The following is a 23,803-nucleotide window of genomic DNA, read 5'->3' on the forward strand; positions in this document are numbered from 1 at the left end:
TCACGCAGCGGGGCTCGCATCTGCTTCCGGGTTGCGGGCCAGGTGGGACTAAGGGGCTCTCGGCGCCAGGGCTCCCCATTCTGGCCTCGCGCCCGCCTTTCCCCTCGTCTTCCTCTGGGCCCTGGGGACGCCGTCCCGCCCAAGCGGCGGCAGGAGGGCGTCTGGGCTCTGCTCCTGAAACCCGCTGGGGCTTCTGCTCGCCCACGGCGCAGTCGGTGCCATCGGAACCCCCCGGAGACGCTGGGGAGTCAGCTTCACCGCAGCGTCCCAGGAAGGGACTCACAGCCCAAGACCCATCTTTGCATTTCAAGGCACGGTGTTTTTGTTTTGTTTTAAGATATTTTGTCTGATTTGAGCAGGGGTGGGTTTGATTTACCAAAAGCAGGAGAGCAGGAGAGGGCAGAAGGCAATTTTGAAAGCGTGCGGAAAAACTTTACTCACTCGCCGTTGTGTTGTGATAGTTTTCTTTGGTGTCCTTGGACATTTTGTCTGGGAGCATCTTTTGTTCAGGACACTAGTTTTGCCAGTCAACATGAAGGTCGTTGTTTCACTATCCAAAAAATTTGAATAAGTTTGTGTCATTTCTCCCCTGCCCCCAACACGTACGTTCCAATACATTTGTTGTGACTTATATCTGTCACTTTATTTGAGATACCTTAATTAAATCACTTAATGTTTTATTCGAGAGGCATTTTTATCACTTCTTGCCTCACTTTCTTCACACACGCACACGCACACAAACTCAAAATACTACATCTTTCTTTTCTCCCGTCTTCCTTAATCATGGGCATGTTTTATTTCCCCTTTAAAACACTTCCCTGAATCAGGAAAATTCCGTAAAGAATTGCACCCGAATTACTTTGAAGAGATCTTAATATAAGCCTTGTGGATTTATTAATTCAACAGACATTAGGTTCTTACTGTGTTAAACTTTGGAAATGCAGATTTAGATGTCGTGCATTGCCTTTAAGAAGCTAAGATGTGAGGGAACAAAAGTAAATCAGTATTTAAATGAACTAGAATTATGTCCTGTTAGTATCACAAAGAAGGCCATCTATTCAAATTTTATTGGGCTTCTTGTTTCAGACAATGTTTGAACTGAGTTATTGAAGAAGAGGTAGAGGTTAGTTAATTGAAAAAGGAAGGAAATTGTTCCAGATGGAGAAAAAAATATTGGCAGAAAATTTGTGGCCCATTTAAGGAACATCCTGCATTTCACTGCCTCTGACATCACAGCTGTCAACCTCCTCTTGTCACATGGCTTGCATAATCCCTTTATGATTGTCTCCATAAATCTGCACATGTGCACTCATTTTGGTTCCAAGAGAGGACTTGGAGGACTTTGGCCCTCTGTCATGTCAATAACATCCCCTCCCTCCAATTATTTGGTTTGGACAGTGTATTTTTCATCTTGAATACAAGCAGTTTTAAGCCCCTCCTTCCAACCAAGTAGGGCCCCAAAGTCCCCGCGCAGCCAGTCCGTCACGATATTTCTCTTCTTGGTGAGGAATTTGCTTGGAAGTGCCGAGAGGTTTGGTCACTGTGAGTCTCCAGGTTGCCTGAAACTTTCTGCAGTTATCATCCTAATACTACCTAGATGTCCATCTACTGACCTCTACTGACCTCTTCTTATGTCTTACAGCTTCTGTTGCAAAAAACAGTGATTTTCACCCTTAAAAAAAAAGAAAGCCATAGAATCCTTTCTTCAATGAAAGCCTATGTAAAACAGATTAGGTTGTTCTGGCTGAAATAGTGGTGATGGGCCTGAAGTCCCTGCTATCAATACCTAGCAACCCTCCCTCCCAGTGGCCCCTCAAAGACTTTCAACCCAAATTTGAAAACTACCATGTTAAAATGTAACAGAAAACAATGCACAGCACAATTTAACCTTCTAAACAAAGCATAATATATCTAGTTTATTATACATAGCACCTCTTTTCTTACCACATATATCAACCTAGTCTATTTTACCTTCTGCAGGTTACACCCATGATTTTCTATTAATTCCTGTTTCTTCATAGCTAGAGCCTTTAAATCTTCTTTTGAGCTCAGATTCTAGACGGAAATTACTGTTTCTGCCAAAGTGCACAAAACAAAACCTTCCCTATTTCTCTGAATGCAGAGAACCCTGAATAAGGCTCAAAACTCAGATTATGCACAGAGCACTTTGGAAAGGATAGAAGTAATTACTGCAGTAACGAGTGTGGCAGACAATCTACATTTTGCAGAACATATTGGAAGAAAGCAAGACTTTATAGACAATTTAGTTGAAAAAGACTTTACTTAATACGAACTTTGAGCAGTTAAGCAGCGGCTGAGAATAGTCTGCAAATAGTAACATAGACTTCGATACAAGCGGGGTATCTAAACCAGATTCTGCTGATTTCCACATCCCTTTACCCAAATGGTTTACTAGGTATCTTCGTCAAACTCGTTGTGTTCAAAAGTGAGCTCAATGTCTTTCTCCCTAAATCTGTTCCTCCTCCTATCTTCCCCATTTCTGTAATTGGCAACCCCTGAACCCTGCATCAATAATTGTCCAGGCTTGAAACCTGGGAGACATACTATACGCCTCTCTTTCACTGCCTTCATACACAGACAGCAAGTTCTGTTGATTCTGATTCCTTAATATCCCTTACATTCCTCATATTCTCCTTTCTAGTCTTTCTGATTCTGTCTGGACCCTCTTAAAATTACCCTCCTCACATCTGCCAGAGGCATCATTCAAAATGCACAAGTCTGATATGTTTTTTCTCCCTTGAAATCCTTTATTTGCTCCCCATAACTTTCATGGTAATGCTTAAACACCCTAACACACAAGGTGTGTTCCTGGCTACCTCTCTAATTTTATCTCCCCTGTTTAGCCAGACCAGCCTAATCTTTTTTTTAAAGCTTTCTTTGAATTCCATGGCTTTAGGAAAAAAAAGTGTGAAAACTGCTATTTTACACCATAGACACTGTGTAGGGGGTTGAGTTAAGGTATACAAAGAGGCCAGTAACTAGAGTGAAGGAAGAGAACGGATCTGTTTAGCAATAGATGGACATTGATCTCTATTTCTGTCTTTGTGTCAATACCATACTGTCTTGATTACTGTAGCTTTGTTGTATAGTCTGAAGTCTGGGAGCCTGATTCCTCCAGCTCCGTTTTTCTTTCTCAAGATTGCTTTGGCTATTTGGGGTCTTTTGTGTTTCCATACAAATTGTGAAATTTTTTGTTCTAGTTCTGTGAAAAATGCCATTGGTAGTTTGATAGGGATTGCATTGAATCTGTAGATTGCTTTGGGTAGTATAGTCATTTTCACAGTGTTGATTCTTCTAATCCAAGAACATGGTATATCTCTCCATCTGTTTGTATCATCTTTAATTTCTTTCATCAGTGTCTGATGTCTTTCATTAGTTTTCTGCATACAGGTCTTTTGTCTCCTTAGGTAGGTTTATTCCTAGGTATTTTATTCTTTTTGTTGCAATGGTAATGGAACAGGATAGAAATCCCAGAGATAAACCCACGCACATATGGTCACCTTAGTTTTGATAAAGGAGGCAAGAATATACAATGGAGAAAAGACAGCCTCTTCAATAAGTGGTGCTAGGAAAACTGGACAGCTACGTGTAAAAGAATGAAGTTAGAACACTCCCTAACACCATACACAAAAATAAACTCAAAATGGATTGAAGACCTAAATGTAAGGCCAGACACTATAAAACTCTTAGAGGAAAACATAGGCAGAACACTATGACATAAATCACAGCAAGATCCTTTTTGACCCACCTCCTAGAGAAATGGAAATAAAAACAAAAATAAACAAATGGGACCTAATGAAACTTAAAAGCTTCTGCACAGCAAAGGAAACCATAAACAAGGCGAAAAGACAACCCTCAGAATGGGAGAAAATATTTGTAAATGAAGCAACTGACAAAGGATTAATCTCCAAAATTTACAAGCAGCTCATGCAGCTCAATATCAAAAAAACAAACAACCCAATCCAAAAATGGGCAGAAGACCTAAATAGACATTTCTCCAAAGAAGGTATACAGATTGCCAACAAACACGTGAAAGGATGCTCAACATCACTAATCATTAGAGAAATGCAAATGGAAACTACAGTGAGGTATCACCTCACACCAGTCAGAATGGCCATCATCAAAAAGTCTATAAACAATAATTGCTGGAGAGGGTGTGGAGAAAAGGGAACCCTCTTGCACTGTTGGTGGGAATATAAATTGATATAGCCACTATGGAGAACAGTATGGAGGTTCCTTAAAAAACTAAAAATAGAACTACCATACGACCCAGCAATCCCACTACTGGGCATATACCCTGAGAAAACCATAATTCAAAAAGAGTCATGTACCACAATGTTCATTGCAGCTCTATTTACAATAGCCAGGACATGGATGCAACCTCAGTGTCCATCAACAGATGAATGGATAAAGAATATGTGGCACATATATACAATGGAATCTTGCTCAGACATAAAAAGAAACGAAATTGAGTTTTTTGTAGTGAGGTGCATAGACCTAGAGACTGTCATACAGAGTGAAGTAAGTCAGAAAGAGAAAAATACCATATGCTAACACATATATATGGAATCTAAAAAAAAAAAAAAAGGTTCTGAAGAACCTAGGGGCAGGACAGGAATAAAGACGCAGATGTAGAGAATGGACTTGAGGACATGGGGAAGGGGAAGGGTAAGCTGGGATGAAGTGAGAGAGTGGCATGGACTTATATATACTAACAAATGTAAAATAGATAGCTAGTGGGAAGCAGCTGCATAGCACAGGGGAATCAGCTCGGTGCTTTGTGACCACCTAGAGGGGTGGGATAGGGAGGGTGGGAGGGAGACTGAAGAGGGAGGAGATATGGGGATATATGTATATGTATAGCTGATTCACTTTGCTATAAAGCAGAAACACACCATTGTAAAGCAATTATACTCCAATAAAGATGTTAAAAAAAAAATAGATGGACAGCTACGTGGTATTAGGATGATAACTGCAGAAGTCTTCAGGCAACGTGGAGGAGATGCATGTGGCCAGATCCCTCAGAACTCTTATGTAGAAGAGAAATATGATGACCGCTGCACCAGAATTTCTATGTAGGGTGGACTTTATCTATTTTTTTATAAATTTATTTATTTATTTTTGGCTGCATTGGGTCTTCGTTGCTGCGCGCGGGCTTTCTCTAGTTGCGGTGAGCGGGGACTACTCTTCATTGCGGTGCACGGCCTTCTCATTGTGGTAGCTTCTCTTGCTGTGGAGCACGGGCTCTAGGCACATGGGCTTCAGTCGTTGTGGCACGTGGGTTCAGTAGTTGTGGCTCACTGGCTCTAGAGCGCAGGCTCAGTAGTTGTGGTGCACGGGCTCTGTTGCTCCACGGCATGTGGGGTCTTCCCAGACCAGGGATCGAACCCATGTCCCCTGTACTGGCAGGCAGATTCTTAACCACTGCGCCACCAGGGTGGACTTTAGAACCCAATATGGTTGGAAGGAGGTGCTTAAAACTTTTTGCCTGACGTTAAGAAACACAAACTGTCCAAACCAAATACTTGGAGGAAGAAGCAATGTTATTTAGATCACAAAGGACCAAAGGTCTCTCTTGGTACCAAAATGAATGCATATAGATAGAGAGATGACATGGGTATGATCATTAACAGGTTATGCAAGCAGTGTGACAAGAGGGGGTTGACAGCTATGATATCAGAGGAAGGGGAATGAGTTATTTGAATGGAAAAAAACCTAACCTGGCAGTACATACATCTTCTGATGGCAACGGATTTGGCTGTCATATCAGCGGTGAGGAATTAAGCCTGTGAGTTCTCCACAAAACCTTCAGCCTACATTGATGGTTTGAATGGGGCTCTTCTAAGTATTCTCTAGAACCTTGCTAAATACTTAAGGTGAGGTCTTTGGAACAACAGCATCATGTTGTCTGAGAGCTTGTTAGAAGCAAGGAAACTCAGACCTCACCCCAGACCCATTGAATCTGCGTTTTAGTAAGATTCCTGGGTGATTTGTATGCACATCAAATTTTGAGAATATTGTGTGATGACTATGGGAAAGCACTTCTCAGATCTTGGAGAGTAGGGAGAGTAATTGACTGAGGGCCCCAGCTACTGTGCTCTGAAATCTATTACTCTGTTTGTACTGAGACCGTACTTACCGTGGGCTGCTCTCAGGCAAGCACATGGCAGAGTTACTCAAACAGACCCATTCCTGGGAGATAAGACACTCCTCTGATGGGGGACTTGGGCTCCTGGGCTCCCAAAGTCTTGCTGAACTTTCCTTAGATTTACTGCCACATAGCCTTCCTTTGTCCCTTCTTTCCCTCTCTCCCTCTGCTTAGGGTCAGATTTGCATCAGTTTGATGACTCTCAGAGCCTCCTCAGGCTCCTTCCTGTTTTTTCTCACAGGTATTTCCCCCAACAAATTTTTTTCACATATAACGTCATGTTGGCATCTGTCTCTCCAGGACCCAGACCAGCACAAGCTGCTTTAGGATACCCTGTAACACAGGTGAATTCTGCCCATATAGTATTGACTTGTAGTCATATTATCTGTTTCTAAAATATTTCTCTTAGGGAAATATGTCCTTAAAATTTTTTTTTTTTTTTTTTTGGATATAGCTCATTACTAAGCAGGCAAGTCCCTCAACCCATGTTATAGCTACTTTATTTATTTATTTATTTATTTTTGGCTGTGTTGGGTCTTCGGTTTGTGCGAGGGCTTTCTCTAGTTGCGGCAAGCGGGGGCCACTCTTCATCGCAGTGTGGGGACCGCTCTTCATCGCGGTGCGCAGGCCCCTCACTATCGCGGCCCCCCCCATTACGGGGCACAGGCTCCAGACGCGCAGGCTCAGCAGTCGTGGCTCACGGGCCCAGCCGCTCCGCGGCACGCGGGATCTTCCCAGACCAGGGCTCGAACCCGTGTCCCCTGCATTGGCAGGCAGACTCTCAACCACTGCGCCACCAGGGAAGCCCTCCTTAAAATATTAAAGAAACAAAACACAAACACCTTGGCACACTATTAATAATGAGTCTTTCCCCAATTCCCTGTGTCTGTTGTGTGCTCCCAGCTAATGAAAGCCAATGTGGCAGACACAGGCCAGTGACTGCTGAGGCTATAGGTTCTGTTTGTGCCATTTGTTTGTGTTCTGGCCAACGGTTTGACCAATTATGGCCAAGAAATGTGATAGAGGTACAAAGGAAGATTAACATGCTGTATACTAAAATATAAGTTTTAAGGAGTAGCTCTCAAAGAAAAAAAATAGTCAAGGAAACAGAGTCAAGATTAGCAAGCTACTGGGGACAGGAGGAAATCCTTGAATATTTTAATGTCACCATAAATAACACTGCAGCCTGGGAGGATTAGCTGGCAATTATACAAACAGTAGTAAGAAACAATAATGATGCCAGGCATTTCCGGACTTCAGGAGATTTGGAGGGAATGAAAGGGTGACATCTAATGCTTAATACTAGAGCTTATCTACTGTGGAACCATGCAGTAAGGATCCTGGTACAGCACTAATCTGGTTAGCACCCGCATTTCAGAAATAGGCACCCCTATCTCCTAACAAGGTGTGCAGCCACTTCAGTGGTCTCAAGGGCAGTGGCTGAGTTCCCAGTAGCAGTGTGTCCAACTGTGTATTCCACAGAAATTCATCCCTCAGAGTAGAAGGTGGTAAAGTGAGGTGTTCTGTGGTCAATCGAGTTTATCATCTCTGTGCTAAACACACTTCATCTGATAATTTTATGTTAAAACTCTTAGAACCCTTAATATTCTAGTGTACAGTATAAATCTCCAAGAGAGGACAGTAACATGCAGCTTTTCAGAAAGAATTTAACCAAGGAATCCTCCCCCCTCCCTCCACTCCCTAAAATCTTAGGGCAGTAGAATTACTACAACACTTTTTGATAAGTACTGCCCCCATTTAGCATCATAATACCTCATGTTCCCCTGGTGGTAGAAGTTAAAGGTCACTGTTATATCTATTTCTGGTCCAATATTAAGAAGGACCTGGGTCCCCACTTGACAAAAATATTAACTCTGGCTTTTTGAAAATTTTTTTTTTTAATTTTTAAGAAACCTCTTCTTAATGAATGAAGTTCTAGAAGGGATAGTTACCAGTTCTATTGTTAGTTAGTTGTTAAAACCTTAGGAAGGATTGAGTTACAGCCAACACAGAAGAGGCTTGTGGATGGGAACTGGAGAAGGATGAACCCAGGGCTCAGCCTTCCTGAGCATCAAGCATAGTGACCCTGTCTCAGCCCAAGGCTCTTCCACCTTCCACCTCCTTACCTCTTACATGTTACTTCAGTTTTGTTCTTCTATAAAAGCTTTCCTTGGATTAAAAGTAGAAACAGAGAATAGGATCAGCTCCCTTCCCTTACCCCAAAATCAGTGTCCAAAGGAGATGATTGTGTGAAATTTTAAAATGTTGGATAAAAATATAAGCTGTTTGTGGGAATTCCCTGGTGGCCTAGTGGTTAGGATTCCAGGCTTTCACTGCTGTGGCCCAGGTCCAATCCCTTGTTGGGGAACTGAGGTCCCGCAAGCCGTGCGGCACAGCAAAACAACAAACAAAAAACATGTATATGTATACGTATACATATATGGATATGCTACTTGCTTTACCCTCTGCTGGGAATGCTTTTTCCCCAATCTTCAAATGCCATCCCCTTACCTATCAGCTCTCAGCACACGACAACCCTTCATCAAAGACTTCCCCAACCACCCTAATTAAAGAATTTCCCCCTCCTTATTGTTGATGCCCATGAATCAGAGATCACCAGGAACACACTGCAATCCGACAAAGTGGGGCTTGTTGATTGATGCTCCCAGCAGGAAGCAAGACTGCACACCTTGACGAAACATGGGACATCTCAGTAAGAAAGTCTTACCATGGGGCTTGTTAAGGGTTTGGGAAGGAAGTGGGGTTTGCTCTGGATGGGGGGCTGTCAGGAAATGGGAGTAATTGTATGACTGGGTATCTTAATGAACTTTATCTTGGAAGCAGGAGGAGCAGAGGGGGGCTAACGCTGCAGGTGATGAAGAAGCAGCATTCGCTCATGTCAGCTGGGAGGGGGGCTGTTGGTGATTTTAGTGGTTGCACAGTGTTTTGGTTTTGTCCATGCTCAGGCACGATTACAGAGTAGTATTTTTTTTTTTTTTGACCTCCATCACAGTCACAGAGTGACTTTCTCTCATGTGGATGTGCCGTAAAATTATGTTTGACCAGAGAACACCATGGTCTAGCTGTGAGTGCCAGGCCAGCTCCGAGCAAACAGGTGATCTTTTCTTTCCCACTTTGTCCCATTATCCTGTGTAATTTCTTCAAATTATGAATCTATATCCAACAATGATCTAACTTATGTATTTGTAATATATGTGTGATCTGTCTTCTTCAATATGTATGTATTAGCTGCAGGAGGACATGGTATCATCTCATTCATCACTGTGTCTCCAACATCAAAAGCAGCCCCAACATATGGTAAATACTCAATAAATATTAGTTGAAAAGATGCATAAATTAGATGCTTGGGGAAAGGGCTCATCTGGAGGTGGGAGAGAGTTTCATGAAAGGAAGTGAGGAAGTGCGAAGCATATGCCTGATGCTGCAGCCGTTTCCAGTCCCTTCTGGGGTTGCCATGTCAGCCAGTGTCAGGATGTCTGATCTGGGAGACTGGGAAACTACTAACCCTAGAGTGAATGGCCTTTTGAATTCTAACTGAAGAGCCCTGTGAGATTGTGAAATGTTAAAATCTGATTTTCCCTGTCTAGATGGGTACAGAAGATATTCTAGTCCTTGTCAATTTGGATTGTTATTACCCTCAGGAAGTAGAACCTGAAAAAACAAGGTCTTTCAATCACCTTCATACAATGGTCATCATAAAGTGTCTTCTCAGAGCTTTTGTTTTAATGTCCAGGCCCAAGATTCACCTACATAAGAAAAGAATGTTAATGAATGTAACTCTTTTTCCTCTCATTAAAAGGCTGTGGTATATTTGGAAATCATTCTGATGCTTTCAAAGAAAGCATTCCAGGTAAATATGCTCTCTACTGCAGTTAAAGACTTAAAGACTTAGTGACCATTTTAAACAGTAGTCTTGAAAATATTCATTGAAACATCTTCTGGAAGGTAGCAAAGTTTGTATGTAGGAGCAATAGTGATGATTTATGTTCATATCTACTATTTGCATATTTTACTACCACCATTTTTTTTTTTTTTGCTTTTAATATCTTCTTATACTTTTTCTTACTGAAAAGTTACCAGTTTGGTTAAATTAAGTAGATATTTATTAAGTGCCTATTTTGTGCTATGTGCAAGACACTATGCAATTCATTTCCAAGAAAGCTGAGAAAGTATAAAGGAAAAGACATAATTGCCTTTTTCAATAAAACCTATTTTCAACTATTTGTGGTACGCTGAGCTACCCTACCTAATTTGCGCTGAAGAGATTCAGAATCATTAGCCTTAGCCAGGCACTGTTGAGCATGATCTTGTGAACTTGATATGGGATACATTCAAGCTGCAATAGGTATTTAGTTTCTTCACATACTTTGGAAGGGCTCCCAAGCCAGGATGCTTAGATAAAAATACTGGCATTGCCAACAATTAGCTGTGTGACTTAATAGCTCTGTGCCTCAGTTTCCTTGTCTGTAACTGAGGATGACAATAATAGTATCTATTTCATAGGATTATTGTGGAAATGAAATGATCTAACCTGTGTAAAGGGCATAGTATATTGCCTAGCATATAATAAACATTCAGTAAATATTATTATTTTAGTATAGGTTATGTTATAGTATGTTATGTTACTATTGTATCTTACATCTTATTGTATCTTAACATCTTATTGTATGTTACTACTATTTTTATCACAGAGTTTACAGAGCTGTATAATTAATAAACATTATAAGGTAAACATCTTTATAATACTTCATACAGAAAACAGTATGAAGTTTCACTGTCTTAGTGAATATTTTTTTCTGCACACTCTGTGGAAGATTCATCATGCTTGCTGGAGATATCAGTATTAGTAAGACACAGTTCCTACTATGAAGGAGTTCCCACCTGAAGCTCAGCAACTGCTGGTGGGAACAAAACTCTAGACCTCTTATCTGCTATTTCTAAATGTGTATACGAAATCAGTTTTTCCTCTTTCCCATCTCCCGTGACTTACGTTGATTATCTAAAGTGATTCTTTCCACCACTCTAGCTCTGTTAACCCTGGTCTTTGCACGATACCAAGCAAATCTCTGTCAGCTACTCATTTATATACCCACTCTCTCTCTCCTTCCCACTACTGCTGTTTTACAGTTACCCACCACTTATTTCTAAGCGCATCACCCGTTTATGGGTACTTAGGTCCTAGCAAGATAGCATAGAGGTTAGGGCATGAGCTTTAAAAGTAGAGTATTTGGGGACTTCCCCAGTGGTCCAATACTGGAGAATCCACCTTTCAATGCAGGGGACGCGTGTTCGATCCCTGGTTGGGGAACTGGGATCCCACATGCCGCGGGGCAACTAATCCCGTTCGCCACAACTGCTGAGCCCATGTGCCCTGGAGCCCGTGCACCACAACTAGAGAAGAAAACCTGCACGCCACAACTGGAGAGAAGCCCGCATGCCACAACTAAGACCCAATGCAGCCAAAAGTTTTTAAAAATCAATAAAATAAAATAAATAAAATGAATGGGTTATATATTTAAAAAAAATTTTTTTTAAAAAGTACAGTATTTGATTCATATCCTGACTCATGTACTAATTGTGTGACCTTGGACAAGTTATTTAGCTTCTCCAAGTGTTAGTTTCCTTACTTATGAAATAAAGATGTTAATATCTATTTTGAAAGTTGTTAAACAATTAAATAATGGAGCACCTAGCATGTGTCTTAGCTTTCAGAAAATGGTATCTAGTATTACTAAAAATACATCTATGATGTATCTTTGGGTGCATAAGTGGAAATGGTCTCCAACAGGAAAAGGAAGAATAAAACTACTGAGAAAGAGAATAGAGTGACTCAAATCACTTTATGGAGTGTCTGTAGCTATGGAGGAAGATAAGAGTTACCTGCATAACCATTTCTGGAGTCTAATGAAAAGAAGGGATTCTCTCCTCCTATAGAGTATGTGGACTTAAAGCTTTCAGGATGAGGTTCTAAAATGGAATTTTGACTACAGTGGCCACTTGTACCTTTTTTGGTAGAACAAATAAATCATCCACAAAAGAGCACATTGGTATCTGAAATGGAATGAATGTGAGCTAGTCAACAATGTGTCAGTTAGGGTTTCAGTAGGATACAAATGGCACACTCAAAGGATTTGACTGAGGGGAGATTAAGAAGGGACGATTTACAGAAGAATGGGCAAGGTTAAGGGACCCCACAAGAAGCAGCCAGGAACTATTAACCGCAGGAAGCTGCTAAGACCCCCAGAATTGAAGGAATAGAGTTTTGGAGGCCAGCAAGAGCTGGAGCCATAGAACAGGGACTGTTGCTATAACAGAAGCTGTGGCTATAGAAAAATGCAGCCACTGTCAGGAGTTCTTGACAAAGGGTGGGGGTAATGATGTCATAGATACCTCAACCTCTCTCTCTTTCTGTTTACACTCTCCTGCTGGTACCTCTCATTCTGTGAACCCACCTGGAAGCCAGAGTGCCAGAATGCTTAGCCTTCCTAGGGGCCAGCCTCCCAGGACACAGCAGAGTAGAAGAGGGCAGAGAATGGATTGAAAAGGCAAATGGATAGTCGAGAATGACGCTCTGTGAAGCCTGCCTGAGAGAAGAAAAACGGGAGGATGGAGTGATATAAACCACTTTCCAGCCTCTCCGTAAAACCTGCAGGATAATCCTCTACACTCTCTCCTGCAGTGACTCTGGGGACCGTGCATTGACGATGGTGGTGTTCACGTGGAAGGAACCCGGGTCTGAACGGCCACTCAGAGCAGAGCCTCCATCCTGACCACACTGCGCTGTAACAGGAAGCCACTGAGGCTGCAGTGTTGTTTGTTCAGATGCAGATGGCGGGAGGGGGCTGTGGGGATGATTAATACTGATGACCGCCTGGCGTACCTCTTGGGTTTCTTCTCTCTACTGAGCTTCTGAGCACTTACTCTTTTTGTAAGCATCTATAAAACATTTACAAGTGGACATGTTAGATGTCATCTTAAACTCAACATTTCACAGCCAAATTCAAAACCATCCCCAAACTACCTTGGTTTCATACATAATCTGCCCTTCCAACTTAGTTATTCATTGAGTTGGTCACTTCAGAATATTTACTGAGTCTTGATCTATGCCATAATCTGGGCTATATATTAAAGATATAAATAAGACACAGTTAATGATTTCAAGAAGACTATAGTCTGATGAAGGTAGATATGTAAACAAGTAATTTATGAGAATGTTACATGTACCATGGTTACATGTCTGTTGTTTCCTCTTTTTTACATCTCACACAAAATGTCACAAGTATTGTATCTCAGGAGCTTCCTTGGTAATAGCCACTTTCTCACAGTGCTATATTGGAATGATAACCAATTCCCCTTGCAGCCTCCACTGTCTCCTCACTCTAGTTCTGGTTCCATCCTTTTCTCATTCTAGTTCTAGTGTACTCCTTGCATACTATCGCTAGACTAGTATTCCTCACATGCTACTTTGTTCAGGAATAGTGTAACGTTTTATTTTTTCCTGTTGCATCAAGTCTCAGTTCTGCTTGGCGTTCAGAGACCTTCAGGCCAGCCCTCCCAATGCAGCTATGTAATCCTATCTTCTAGGACTCTCCACTGTAACTGCCGACCGTGTCTATTGTTACTCCACCTTCCCTTCCATGCCCACCGCTCACCTTAGTTCAGGCCTTCTCAGCTCCCCCTAGACTACTGCAGTAACTTCTTAGCTCATTTTCCCGACTCCAGACATGTCCCTTTCCCACCCTGCTTCCTGCCAACAGAACTCTCTCATTGCAGGACCACTCTGATCATATCAGTCCTCTCTTCGAAAGCCTTTCCATCTTCCACAGTCCCCATCTCAGTAAGTGGCACCTCTGTATACCAATTGCCTGTACCAGAAACTTGGGTACCATCTGTACTCTTCCTTGTGTCACACCCCTCTCATGCAGTCAGTCATCAAGTTCTTTATGTTCTGTCACATATGTCTCTTGAATCAGTCTCCTACTACTATTCTTCATCCTCAAAGTCCTTGCCAAAGCTGAGGCCCCTTGACTGGACTACTCAACAGCCTCCTAACCTGCCTCTGACTTCACTGTCTTTCAGCCCATTCTCCACCTCGCCACTAGACGTAGCTCTTTCTCTGACACAGAGCTAATATTATGACTCTCCTGCTTAAAACTCTTTGGGGTTTTAACTCCATGGCTTTGAGGATGAATCTCAAACTCTGTGACACATTGTAAAGGGCCCTTCATGACGTGGCTCCTTGTATCTCTCCAGCCTCATTGCTTCATCCCAACTCTCTGTTCTGCACCTTCTCTTCTGGCTTTACTGAACTATATCCACTTCCCCTGGGAAGGCACATGATCAATTGCTCGCCTGCAGTTCTTCTCACACGTTACTCCCCCTACCTGGGATGTTCTTTCCTCCCACCTCCTACACATTGTTTTGGACTCAGCTTCCTTGAAGGCAGTTACCATGTCTTTCTTTATCTTTGCCTTGCAAGCACTCAGTACAGTGCCTGGCATTGGGTAGGCTCTCAATTCAGAGAAGTTAAATAGATTGTTCATGGTCATACAGCTGGTTAAGAGGCAGAGAGCTGGGATTCAATTCAGGTTTCTGATTCAAAATTTTATGCACCTGCCACTTTACTACGCTGGCTCCTACCTTGGATAAAACATTTTAGACATAAAGTCCAAGTTCATTCATTAATTCAGCAAATATGTATTGATTTCCTAATATGTGCCATTCACTGTGTTAGGTAAAGGGGGTGAACTGCTGAACAAGGCATTCCCTGCCTTCAGTACCCTTCTAGTCTGATGAAAGATACAGACAAAGACGCATTTGTGGCACAATGTGACAAAAGTTATCATAGGAGTAAGTACAAGGTAAATTGGAAAGCCTATGGGAGGGATACATAGCCCAGTCATAGGCTGTCAGGGAAGGCCTTTGGAGAGAAGTGATTTCTAAGCTCAGACTGCATATAGAATAAGCCTCGGCAAGATGAGGAAGCTGGGGAAGAGAGTTCAAGGCACAAAAGAACAACATGGGCAAAGGTCCTAAACCATCAGAGACCGTGTCAATACGGGGAACTGAAAGTTGTTCACAACTGCTGAAGTGTAAAATAACCATGGTGATAATGACGAGAGCCGAATCGGGACACTCTGATGCGAAGGAATTTAGACTACATCCCGAAGCAAGGAAAAGGCAGAGTAGCATTCTAAGCAAGAGAATTAGTTGATCAGATTGAAATTTTGGAAACATCCTCTGACTACAGAGTGAAGAATAGATTAGGATTGAGTGGGGGGCAAAAGGTAGGTTGGAGAGAATGAGGAACAGAGACTAGAGTGCTTGCCACTGAGAAGGAGAACAGAAGGAGGGCTGCCAGTTGGGGGAGGGGAGAGGAGCAGCTGCCCTTTTAGTTGTAACTGAGTTTGATGAACTGCTGTGTGGTCGGGAGCTCAGGAGTGATGTTGGGACCCAAGTTACAGATTTGTGAGACGTGAGCATACAGAGGGTTAGGAAGCCATGGGGGCACGTGAGCTCACCCAAGGAGAGTGTGAAGAGAGGTAGAGTTTAGGGCAGAACTTGCAACATTCAAGGGAAGAGCATTCTCAGGAGGAGGGGAGGGGTCACTGGTGTCAAATATGGCCAAAGGTCAATTAAAGTTAGGACTTGTAAGTGTCCATTGGATTTTGCAATGAGGAGGCCTTTGGTGTCCACAGGGAGCAGTTTCAGTGTAGTAGTGGGAGCGGAAGCTGAGTACAGAGAGTAGAGGAGAGAGTGCAGAGGAGATGGAGAGAGCCAGTGGAGACCATGCTTTCAAGCAGTTTAACTCTGAAGGAGGAGGGAGATGGTACCACTCTCTGGCAGGAGGGTTTTTAAAAGATGGCAGCCATTAGAGAACACTTGTGGAACGGGTACATCGTGAGAGCACTGGAAGATCTAGGAGAGGGTTGATGGAGTGAGGTTGCCGAGGAGGAGAGATTGGCAACACGGCACGGGAGGGCTGTGGCCTTAGACAGGAGGGGTACCTCTTCCATTTTAACAGAAGAGGAAAAGTAAGAAGGCCACAGGTAAGCCTGTTGGTTTGGTGGTCAGAAGTTTGCAGGGTTCTCAACAAATGGTTTTTGTATCCTTGGTAAAGTAGGAGGCAAAGTCATCTGCTGAGGGTGTGCCAGGGAGCTGGTGGGGTGAGGAATTTGAGAAGAAAAAGAAGTGCGGTGAAGAACAGGAAACAAAGCTCCGTCCTGGCCCCTCATCTTCTTGCTCTGTTCTTCTTTCTCCCTAGGCCATCTCCTGCAATGCTCATGGCTTCACGTCCCCTCGACACGGATGGTCACAAATGTAGCTCTCTAGTCCAGACCTCACCTCTGAGCTCTCAACCCTCTGTCACCTCCGCTTGTCTCTCTCAAAGGCTCCTTCCACTACCTGCCCCTCCAGCTTCCGCTCAGGACAGAGGGTTGTTGGGCAGTGCGGAGAATCCAGTCAATGTTTAGTTTCATGAATTTGCAGTGTGGTCTACACTGTGTAAGGCCCTGTGCTAGCTTTATGTCACCCACCCCCTCTTAGGCGGTTTTGCCCACGTCTCATCTGCTTAACACGTCGTTTCCCCAACCATTTCCACACCGTCAAATCCCATCCATCTTAATGGCTTAACTTTAAAAGCCATCTTTCCTGTAAAGTATTCACTGGTAGCCCCAGCTCAAAAACAAAACTTTCTTCCTTTTGTTCCTCCTTTGTCTGAATTTTACTTACGGTTCTTACTATTTTCTATCTTTTAATATACCTGCTGATGTACAAGTCTTACATTGCCTCATCTGCATTTACTAAGTTCTTAAATTCCTGAAGGCAAGGCTGTTACCAGAGTAATGTTTTTTTCTCTCAGCCTAAAACAGTGCCTTGCACATGTATCCACTCACAAAATCATGTCAATTACTAAGTTAATATGTATTTACTGACTAATGAAGACATGGATGGATGACAGATTCTCTCTGCTCTGGTAAATCCTTACATGTCATCCAATCTTCTTTCTGTTGGTAATCCTACAGTGTTATGGCTATTTGTGGGTGATTCATAAATCTCTTTCTAGCCCTGAACTCTTGCCCCAAATATACTCTCACGTCTTCAGTTTCTTGCTGCATCTCTCAAGCTTACTATGTTGAAGGTACTCATTTCCCATTTCCTGGTGTCTCTGATCTAAAGCTGAGGCTACGCGTAAATACCACCACTTCTGTACATCTTCTCTATTCTAGGCCTCACTGATCTCGTCTTCCCAAATCCTTTAGAATTTATTTTATTTATCAGTTTTAGGTGTTATTATGGCTTGTCTTTCTTGTTAATTTTCACTGTATACTTTGCCTCCAAAATTATATTATAAATTTCTTGAGGCCAAGAATTTGTATATAAGTGTAATCACTTCTTTTTTTTTTTTTGCACTACCTCCCTCCTTTCACCAATCTCTTTTCTCTCCAATTCTCTATCACTTGAGAAAAAATTAGCCACCACCAGAGGGCAGTGGAGAGGTCAAGATAATAAGGATGGAAAAAAGGCAAAAGTTTAGTTTAGCAAAGTTGATAGACTAGGACTAAGATTTCTCTACACTCTTTAGCTTTATAGAAGCAGATGTGATTTGCTTAATCCTGGGTGCTAAAGTTTAAGGGATAAAAGTACAAACTGTGTATCAGAATGCCACAACCAGCTGGAGAATGAACACAGGTTGGAGCATCTGGGAATGTAAGCCCAGGAAAGAAAAATCAGGGCAGCTCACACTAGTTTTCTTTAACTTTTTAGAAGAATGGCCTGTGAAAGGTTAATTCAGTTTGTTCTGTTCAGCTTTATATTGACTAACAGGTGAGAGCTGTGTGGAGCTAGCATTTGCCTCTGTAAAGAGGAACCTCTAACAGTAATAATGCAGTCAGGGAAAGTGGTTTGAGCTGCACTGTGAGGCAGTGATCTGCCGGTCCAGGAGGTTCCCGGGCTGGGCAAATACCCCTTCAGAATGTGGTTGAGAACAGTCTGGCTTTAGGTGTGAAGTTGGGCTTGATGGTTTCTTCTGACTCTTCCAGATCTAAGATCCAGGAGTCTGGGATCTGTACTTCCAATGCAGGGCTCAGACTGGCCCATCAAATCCCCTCTCTTCGATCTTTGTGACTTCAGTAAGTGGACTAATGTCACATGCTATGGTAACTCACAGAGAGAGTGGGGCCCTCGAGCTGGCTGTATCAGGCGTTGACTGGTGGTCACTCAGGAATGGACAGTGGAGCTTAGGGGGAATCTGGAAAAGAGATGTGTTTTCAAAGTTTCACAAGAGCCAAGAGCTGTAGAGACCTTAAAGGGAGGGGTAGCTGTTGAGAAGAAAGGTGGTATCGACAGGGTTGTTTGTTAGAGATCTGAAGAACGAGAGAGCTGAGAGCAAGAAAGGGGTCGTCATGGTGTGAGTCTCTTTCTGGGTCAAGGAACAGAGAAACACTCAGGTTAACATCACAGCGATGTTACATCAGGTTAGATCACTTTGTTTGCAATACAAAGTGTAGGAATGTATTGCAACAATATAGAGAGATAAAAGCAGAAACATCTGTGCTACTCTGACAGGTGGTTGAAGCTACAGCTGCAGCCAGCAGTTAGTGCCTTCTCAGACAGGAGCCTCACCCTTCGCTCCCCACACTAGTGTTTCCACGCTCCGCGTCTCATACTCTCTCTGCTCTTGCTTCAGCTATTCCCAATCACCTCTTTTCTACTCTCCTTCTTGCCAGCCCATGGTTTCTGCTTTCTCTCTGCCTTCACTTCCCTCTCTATGTTTTTTCTGCTTCTACCCTGGCTAAACACTGTACTTTGTATACTTCACAGTCAAATGGACCCAGAGAGAATCTAGATGGTTTAACAGTACCCAGGAGAGATCTTTTCTGTTGGGCAGAGCATATCTACGGGCCTTTGGTAAGCCTGATAAAAACGTTCCGTTTGGTTAGGTCCCAGCCCTGCGCCTTCAGCTGAGCCAAGAATCATAGGCTGCGTAAGGAAGCCCTCAATAGGGGACTATGGGCAAGGCAGACTTTCTGAGGCTTCCAAGAAGGGGTAGTGTAATTGTCAGGCACATTGCTTGACCAGACAGTTATGGATGGAAAAGCAGGGGTATATTCATGATGAATAGAGCAAAGGGCTAAAGATGGAGTTGGAAATATTGCCCAAGGAGCCCGTGCCTTACGAGAAAAGCTATAAAGGGAAGGGTTTGATTGAAAAACAAAAAAGAGAATGTAATGGGCATTTTTGTGATTGTGGCTGCCCATAATCCACTGCTCTTTGTTCTGGTAATAGCACTGGACCTGGCTAGCGCGTGCGTCCGTGGGGAACTACCTTTCCTACGGAAGGTAAGTCCCCTACATACAAACCTTCAAGTTGCGAACTTTCAAAGATGCGAATGTGCATTCCATCAGTATCAGGCGTGAGTGAAACTGCAGCTTGCACTCTGTCTCCTATTGCTGACCACCCTTCAGCTCTACCATCTCCCACCTCTTCTCCCTCCTCCAGTCAGTAACTCTTCTTGCCTGTTCACTTGATGCCAGCCCCTGTATGCCAGCTGTTGTACTGTACTACCATACTTTTCAAGGTACTGTAGTATAAGATTAAAAATGTTTATTTTTGTGTGTCTGTTTTCTGTGTATTATTTGTGTGAAAAGTATTATAAACCCATCACAGTACAGTACTATATAGCTGATTGTGTTAGTTGGGTACTTAGGCTAACTTTGTTGGACTTATGAACGCGCTCTCAGAACGGAACTCGTTGGTATGTAGGGGACTTACTGTAGTGTTGTGGGATTGTCAGCCAAGGCACCCTGCCCTGAACACCAAAAGGTGTCTGTTTCTCTGTATGTCTCTCTCTCAATTTTGCCTTTTCTGAAGGGGAAGACAAAAGGATAGGAAAACAAAAATAAATGGAAATTATTCTTTGCCAGTGGTAGCAACCTGGAAAACCTGTAGACTAGTTCCTCCTACCCAGATCCCTGGAAGTGCCCTAGTCCTGTCCTTGCTGGGCCAGATTTTCAGATGTTGTTTTGATACTGTGCAATACATTCCCTATTTGCTTAAGTTAGCCAGTGTCACCGCTTGTTGCTAGCAATCAAGGAACTACAGATAGAGGGGACCTTCCTAAACTTTTTGTGTGGGGACCTAGCAAAATCAATCATTAGTGGAAGGCAGTTGCTTAGACATCTGTGTGTCACACACCTGGGAAAAGAAGGACAGGCACAGAATTAAGTCTAGATAAAAATAATTTAATATCTGAAAATATACCAACTCATTTCAGTTATTAAATCTGTGTATGGCACAAATGACAAAAAAATTTTAGACAGCTTTTAAGAGATAAAAAACAATGACATTGGGCTTCTCTGGTGGTGCAGTGGTTGAGAATCTGCCTGCCAATGCAGGGGACACGGGTTCGAGCCCTGGTCTGGGAAGATCCCACATGCCGCGGAGCAACTGGGCCCGTGAGCCACAACTACTGAGCCTGCGCATCTGGAGCCTGTGCTCCACAACAAGAGAGGCCGCGATAGTGAGAGGCCGGCGCACCGCGATGAAGAGTGGCCCCCACTCGCTGCAACTAGAGAAAGCCCTCGCACAGAAACGAAGACCTAACACAGCCAAAAATAAATAAATAAATTAATTAAAAAAACAAAAAAAATGGCATTAAATAAAAAACAATGACATCATAGCCTTGATGGTCTTGGGTTAATAATAACTACAAAGCACTTAATATGTAGGTTTAGGGGATGGTTAATTTCCAACTCAACAAATTATCTGGATTTGCCTGATTACATCTGACCTACTTTTCAGCATTCCAGGCAATATTTACCCAAAGCCCTCCCCAAAGTCTCAGTGCATAAAATCCTCCTTTTAATAAGCCTTTAGTGTGCTCCTGCAGCACTTCAAAGTCACACTGGCACCGGGGGGAGTGTTTTTAAAACATGCAGTGCATGAAGTGCATTCTGTGGTGTTTCAGGCTAAGACAAAACTGCAGGGACACAAACATTGGGCACTGTAATCTGGAGGGAATCTTATTCTGGAGGGAATTGCTGGAATGTGGGGTGGGCAGTAGTAGTTGTGGGCTCCTAAGTTACCCGAAACAAGTGAACAAAAGAATCCTAGTGGATCCAGGCAATGGGTAATTCTGATGAAGCACATTGTGATCTGAAGTTGGTTAACTTTTCAGTTGGGTCAGGCAGGCCTGGGAATGGCAGGGCAAAGGGTTAGTTACTCCCAAATCCCTTTTCTATTCATCCAGACCTACCAGTTCTATTCCTACTTACATGCTTTGTAGATAAGAGTGACATAGTAACTTTTTTTTTTTTTTAACATCTTTATTGACATAGTACCTTTAACATGCTCCATCTGCAAAGTTAAAATATCTACCTGCTCACGAGCTCAGAAAAGAGTTTGGAGAAAATAGTTATTGTTTCCAGATGTTCTATGTCTGCCACACGTTTCTCAAAATAGAGTATGACACAACTGGGGGCAATATAGTAATTGCTTTCTTGTTCTAGAACAGCACTATGCATTATGGTAGCTGCTAGCCACATGTGGCTATTTAAATTAAAATTAATTAAAATTAAATAAAATTAAAAATTCAAATCTTTAATCACACTAGCCAAATTTCAAGAGCTCAGTAGGCATATGTGGCCGGTGGCTACTGTATTGGACAAGGTAGAATTATAGAACATTTCCATCATTGCAGAAAGTCCATTGGATAGCAGTGTTCTACAGTAAGAATTGTTACACCCTTGTTGTGTTTTTATCTGTACTAGTCAGAAATAAAAATGCCAAAGAGATAGCTTTTCCTAAAGATTGTTTATATAAATATCAAAGAGACTCCTGTAAAAATATGTACAATGAGTGATCTTAACCAAGATCAGAACTTCTTTTATTGGTAGTCATGATGATTACCTTCTGTTACTCTCATCCTCTTATTGGCTAGGATGTGTTTTCATTTACAAACTCAAGAAGAGAGTAAAGTGAATTGAAAAAAATGAGAGTAGTGAATTTAGGCAATTAAATCATGTTAGTGAGAATAAAGGCTTTTGTGGAATCATGTGGAAAATTATTTTGGTAGTCAATTTTTATTTTGGCTGTGAAGATAATTAAGTATCCTTAGAAAATAAGCTCTGAGGTTTCTTCTCTGTGAGGCAAATATGACTGCCTTAGTTACCACACAATTTACAGTCGAAGTATTGTGCTCTTCAAGTGCCCTTTTTTTCTTAATAAAAGATGATGCTAAGCTGGGATGTATAAGCAAGGCTGCTTGTGTTCTCCAGACATTCTAAGAGATCTGCCACATCATGTATCACATGTAGTGCATCACCAACTGGCCTGTAATAGGTTCTCAATACATGTTTCTAGACTTGACTGCAAATCTACCGTCCCTTAAAAATGATACCTATTTATTAATTTTCATTACAAAAGAACATGTTCATTAAATACATTGGAAAATACAAGAAAGTTGAAAAATTTTCCCTATGCTCATAATTTCCTTTGTCTATTTCAGCTATGCATTTTTTAAAAGGGTGTAATTACACTATAGTTTGAACCTTCACATTATAGACTATGTGTTAACTGCTCTGGCTTGACCTGTTGTGCGAGTCTGAAGAGGTGGACTCTTTATGAAAGATATTTGATGGGGGGAGGAAGTGAAGGAAAATTTGGAAAACCTTCTCTCTTTAAGCATACCTCACTCATATACATCTTACATGCTTACACCTGTTAGCATTTAAAGACCATTCTTTGACATGTGAAAAGAGAAAGAGGTGCAGCCAATTTACACGGCCTATTAAGTTCCCATGGGTAAAGTGAAGTGGTAACCAAAGCAGAAAAGAAAAAATCTGGGCAGCTGGGTGATGTATTGGTTTAATAACAAATTTCCAGAGCATTAACCCAGTATTTACATTTGCTTTGGCTTGTGGGGGGGGGGCCTTCGAAGTAGGGTCCATCCATCTTTCGGGTCGGGGCGTGGTGGGAGGAGCGCGAAGGCTCTGCCCTTCCCGGCTGCGGTTGGCAAAGCCTGGAACCGTCCTCGGTAGTCCAGGCGGGACTGGAGCGTGCTAAGGGCGGGACGTGCCAGGCCGGGGGCGGGGCCGGGTGCCGAGCGCGCCCCGAGGCCCGCGCGCCGGTCACGTGCCGCACGGGCCTGCCGTAAATAATCAGGGCGCGCGCGCGCGCGCTCGTGGGGTCGGCCGCGCGGAGGGGCGGCGCCACCTCGCGGAGTGGTGCCTGGCCGCCTTGCGCTCCACCCGGTTCCCGGCGCAGGGATCCCGGAGACCGACGTTCCGCGGGGCCGCGAGTCTTCCGGGGGTGCGAGCCAGCTGATGGCCGCTTCCTGGGCGTGAGGCGGGCAGACGGGGAGCCTGCTGTTGTGGTCCCCACCCCGGGAGCTCTGGGAGCCCGGGTGACCGCGTAGGTCAGTTTCCTAGGCCGGTTCCCCTGCGAACGGGCTCCCCCCTTGCCTGGTGGTGGGGGAGGTCTGTCCGCGCGTGGTGGGGGGCGAGGGCGCGTCTTCCGCGCGTCTCCGAGGATGGTCAGGGTCGTGACCTGGAGATGCTGGGCTCTGAGCCAGAGCTAGGCTTCCCCGAAGTCCCTGGATGCTCCAGCGCTGCG

General features: G+C 43.2%; 2 protein-coding genes across 4 annotated transcripts in view; both read left to right on the forward strand.

Moving 5' to 3' along the window:
* Positions 1–72: 72 nt before the first annotated feature.
* Positions 73–18,227, forward strand: LOC309611294 (uncharacterized protein). The gene is made up of 6 exons (XM_082355555.1): positions 73–316; positions 8,780–8,882; positions 9,183–9,284; positions 9,419–9,487; positions 9,990–10,040; positions 16,455–18,227. Exons 2-6 carry the CDS (start codon positions 8,829–8,831, stop codon positions 16,512–16,514), a joined length of 336 nt encoding a protein of 111 aa, XP_082211681.1. The 5' UTR covers positions 73–316; positions 8,780–8,828; the 3' UTR covers positions 16,515–18,227.
* A 5,140-nt stretch (positions 18,228–23,367) lies between these two features.
* Positions 23,368–23,803, forward strand: part of OSBPL1A (oxysterol binding protein like 1A) — a 217,630-nt gene continuing 217,194 nt past the window's right edge. For 2 of the 3 annotated variants that reach the window (XM_082355473.1, XM_082355475.1), the window contains exon 1: positions 23,369–23,606. The gene's annotated coding sequence lies outside the window, so the exon portion shown is untranslated. Of the gene's footprint in view, positions 23,607–23,803 lie in introns of all 3 variants that reach the window. The other variant, XM_082355474.1, reaches the window with a different exon arrangement.

Source organism: Balaenoptera borealis (genome assembly GCF_965194805.1).
Source record: "Balaenoptera borealis genome assembly, chromosome: 14".
NCBI classification, from domain to species: Eukaryota; Metazoa; Chordata; class Mammalia; order Artiodactyla; family Balaenopteridae; genus Balaenoptera; species Balaenoptera borealis.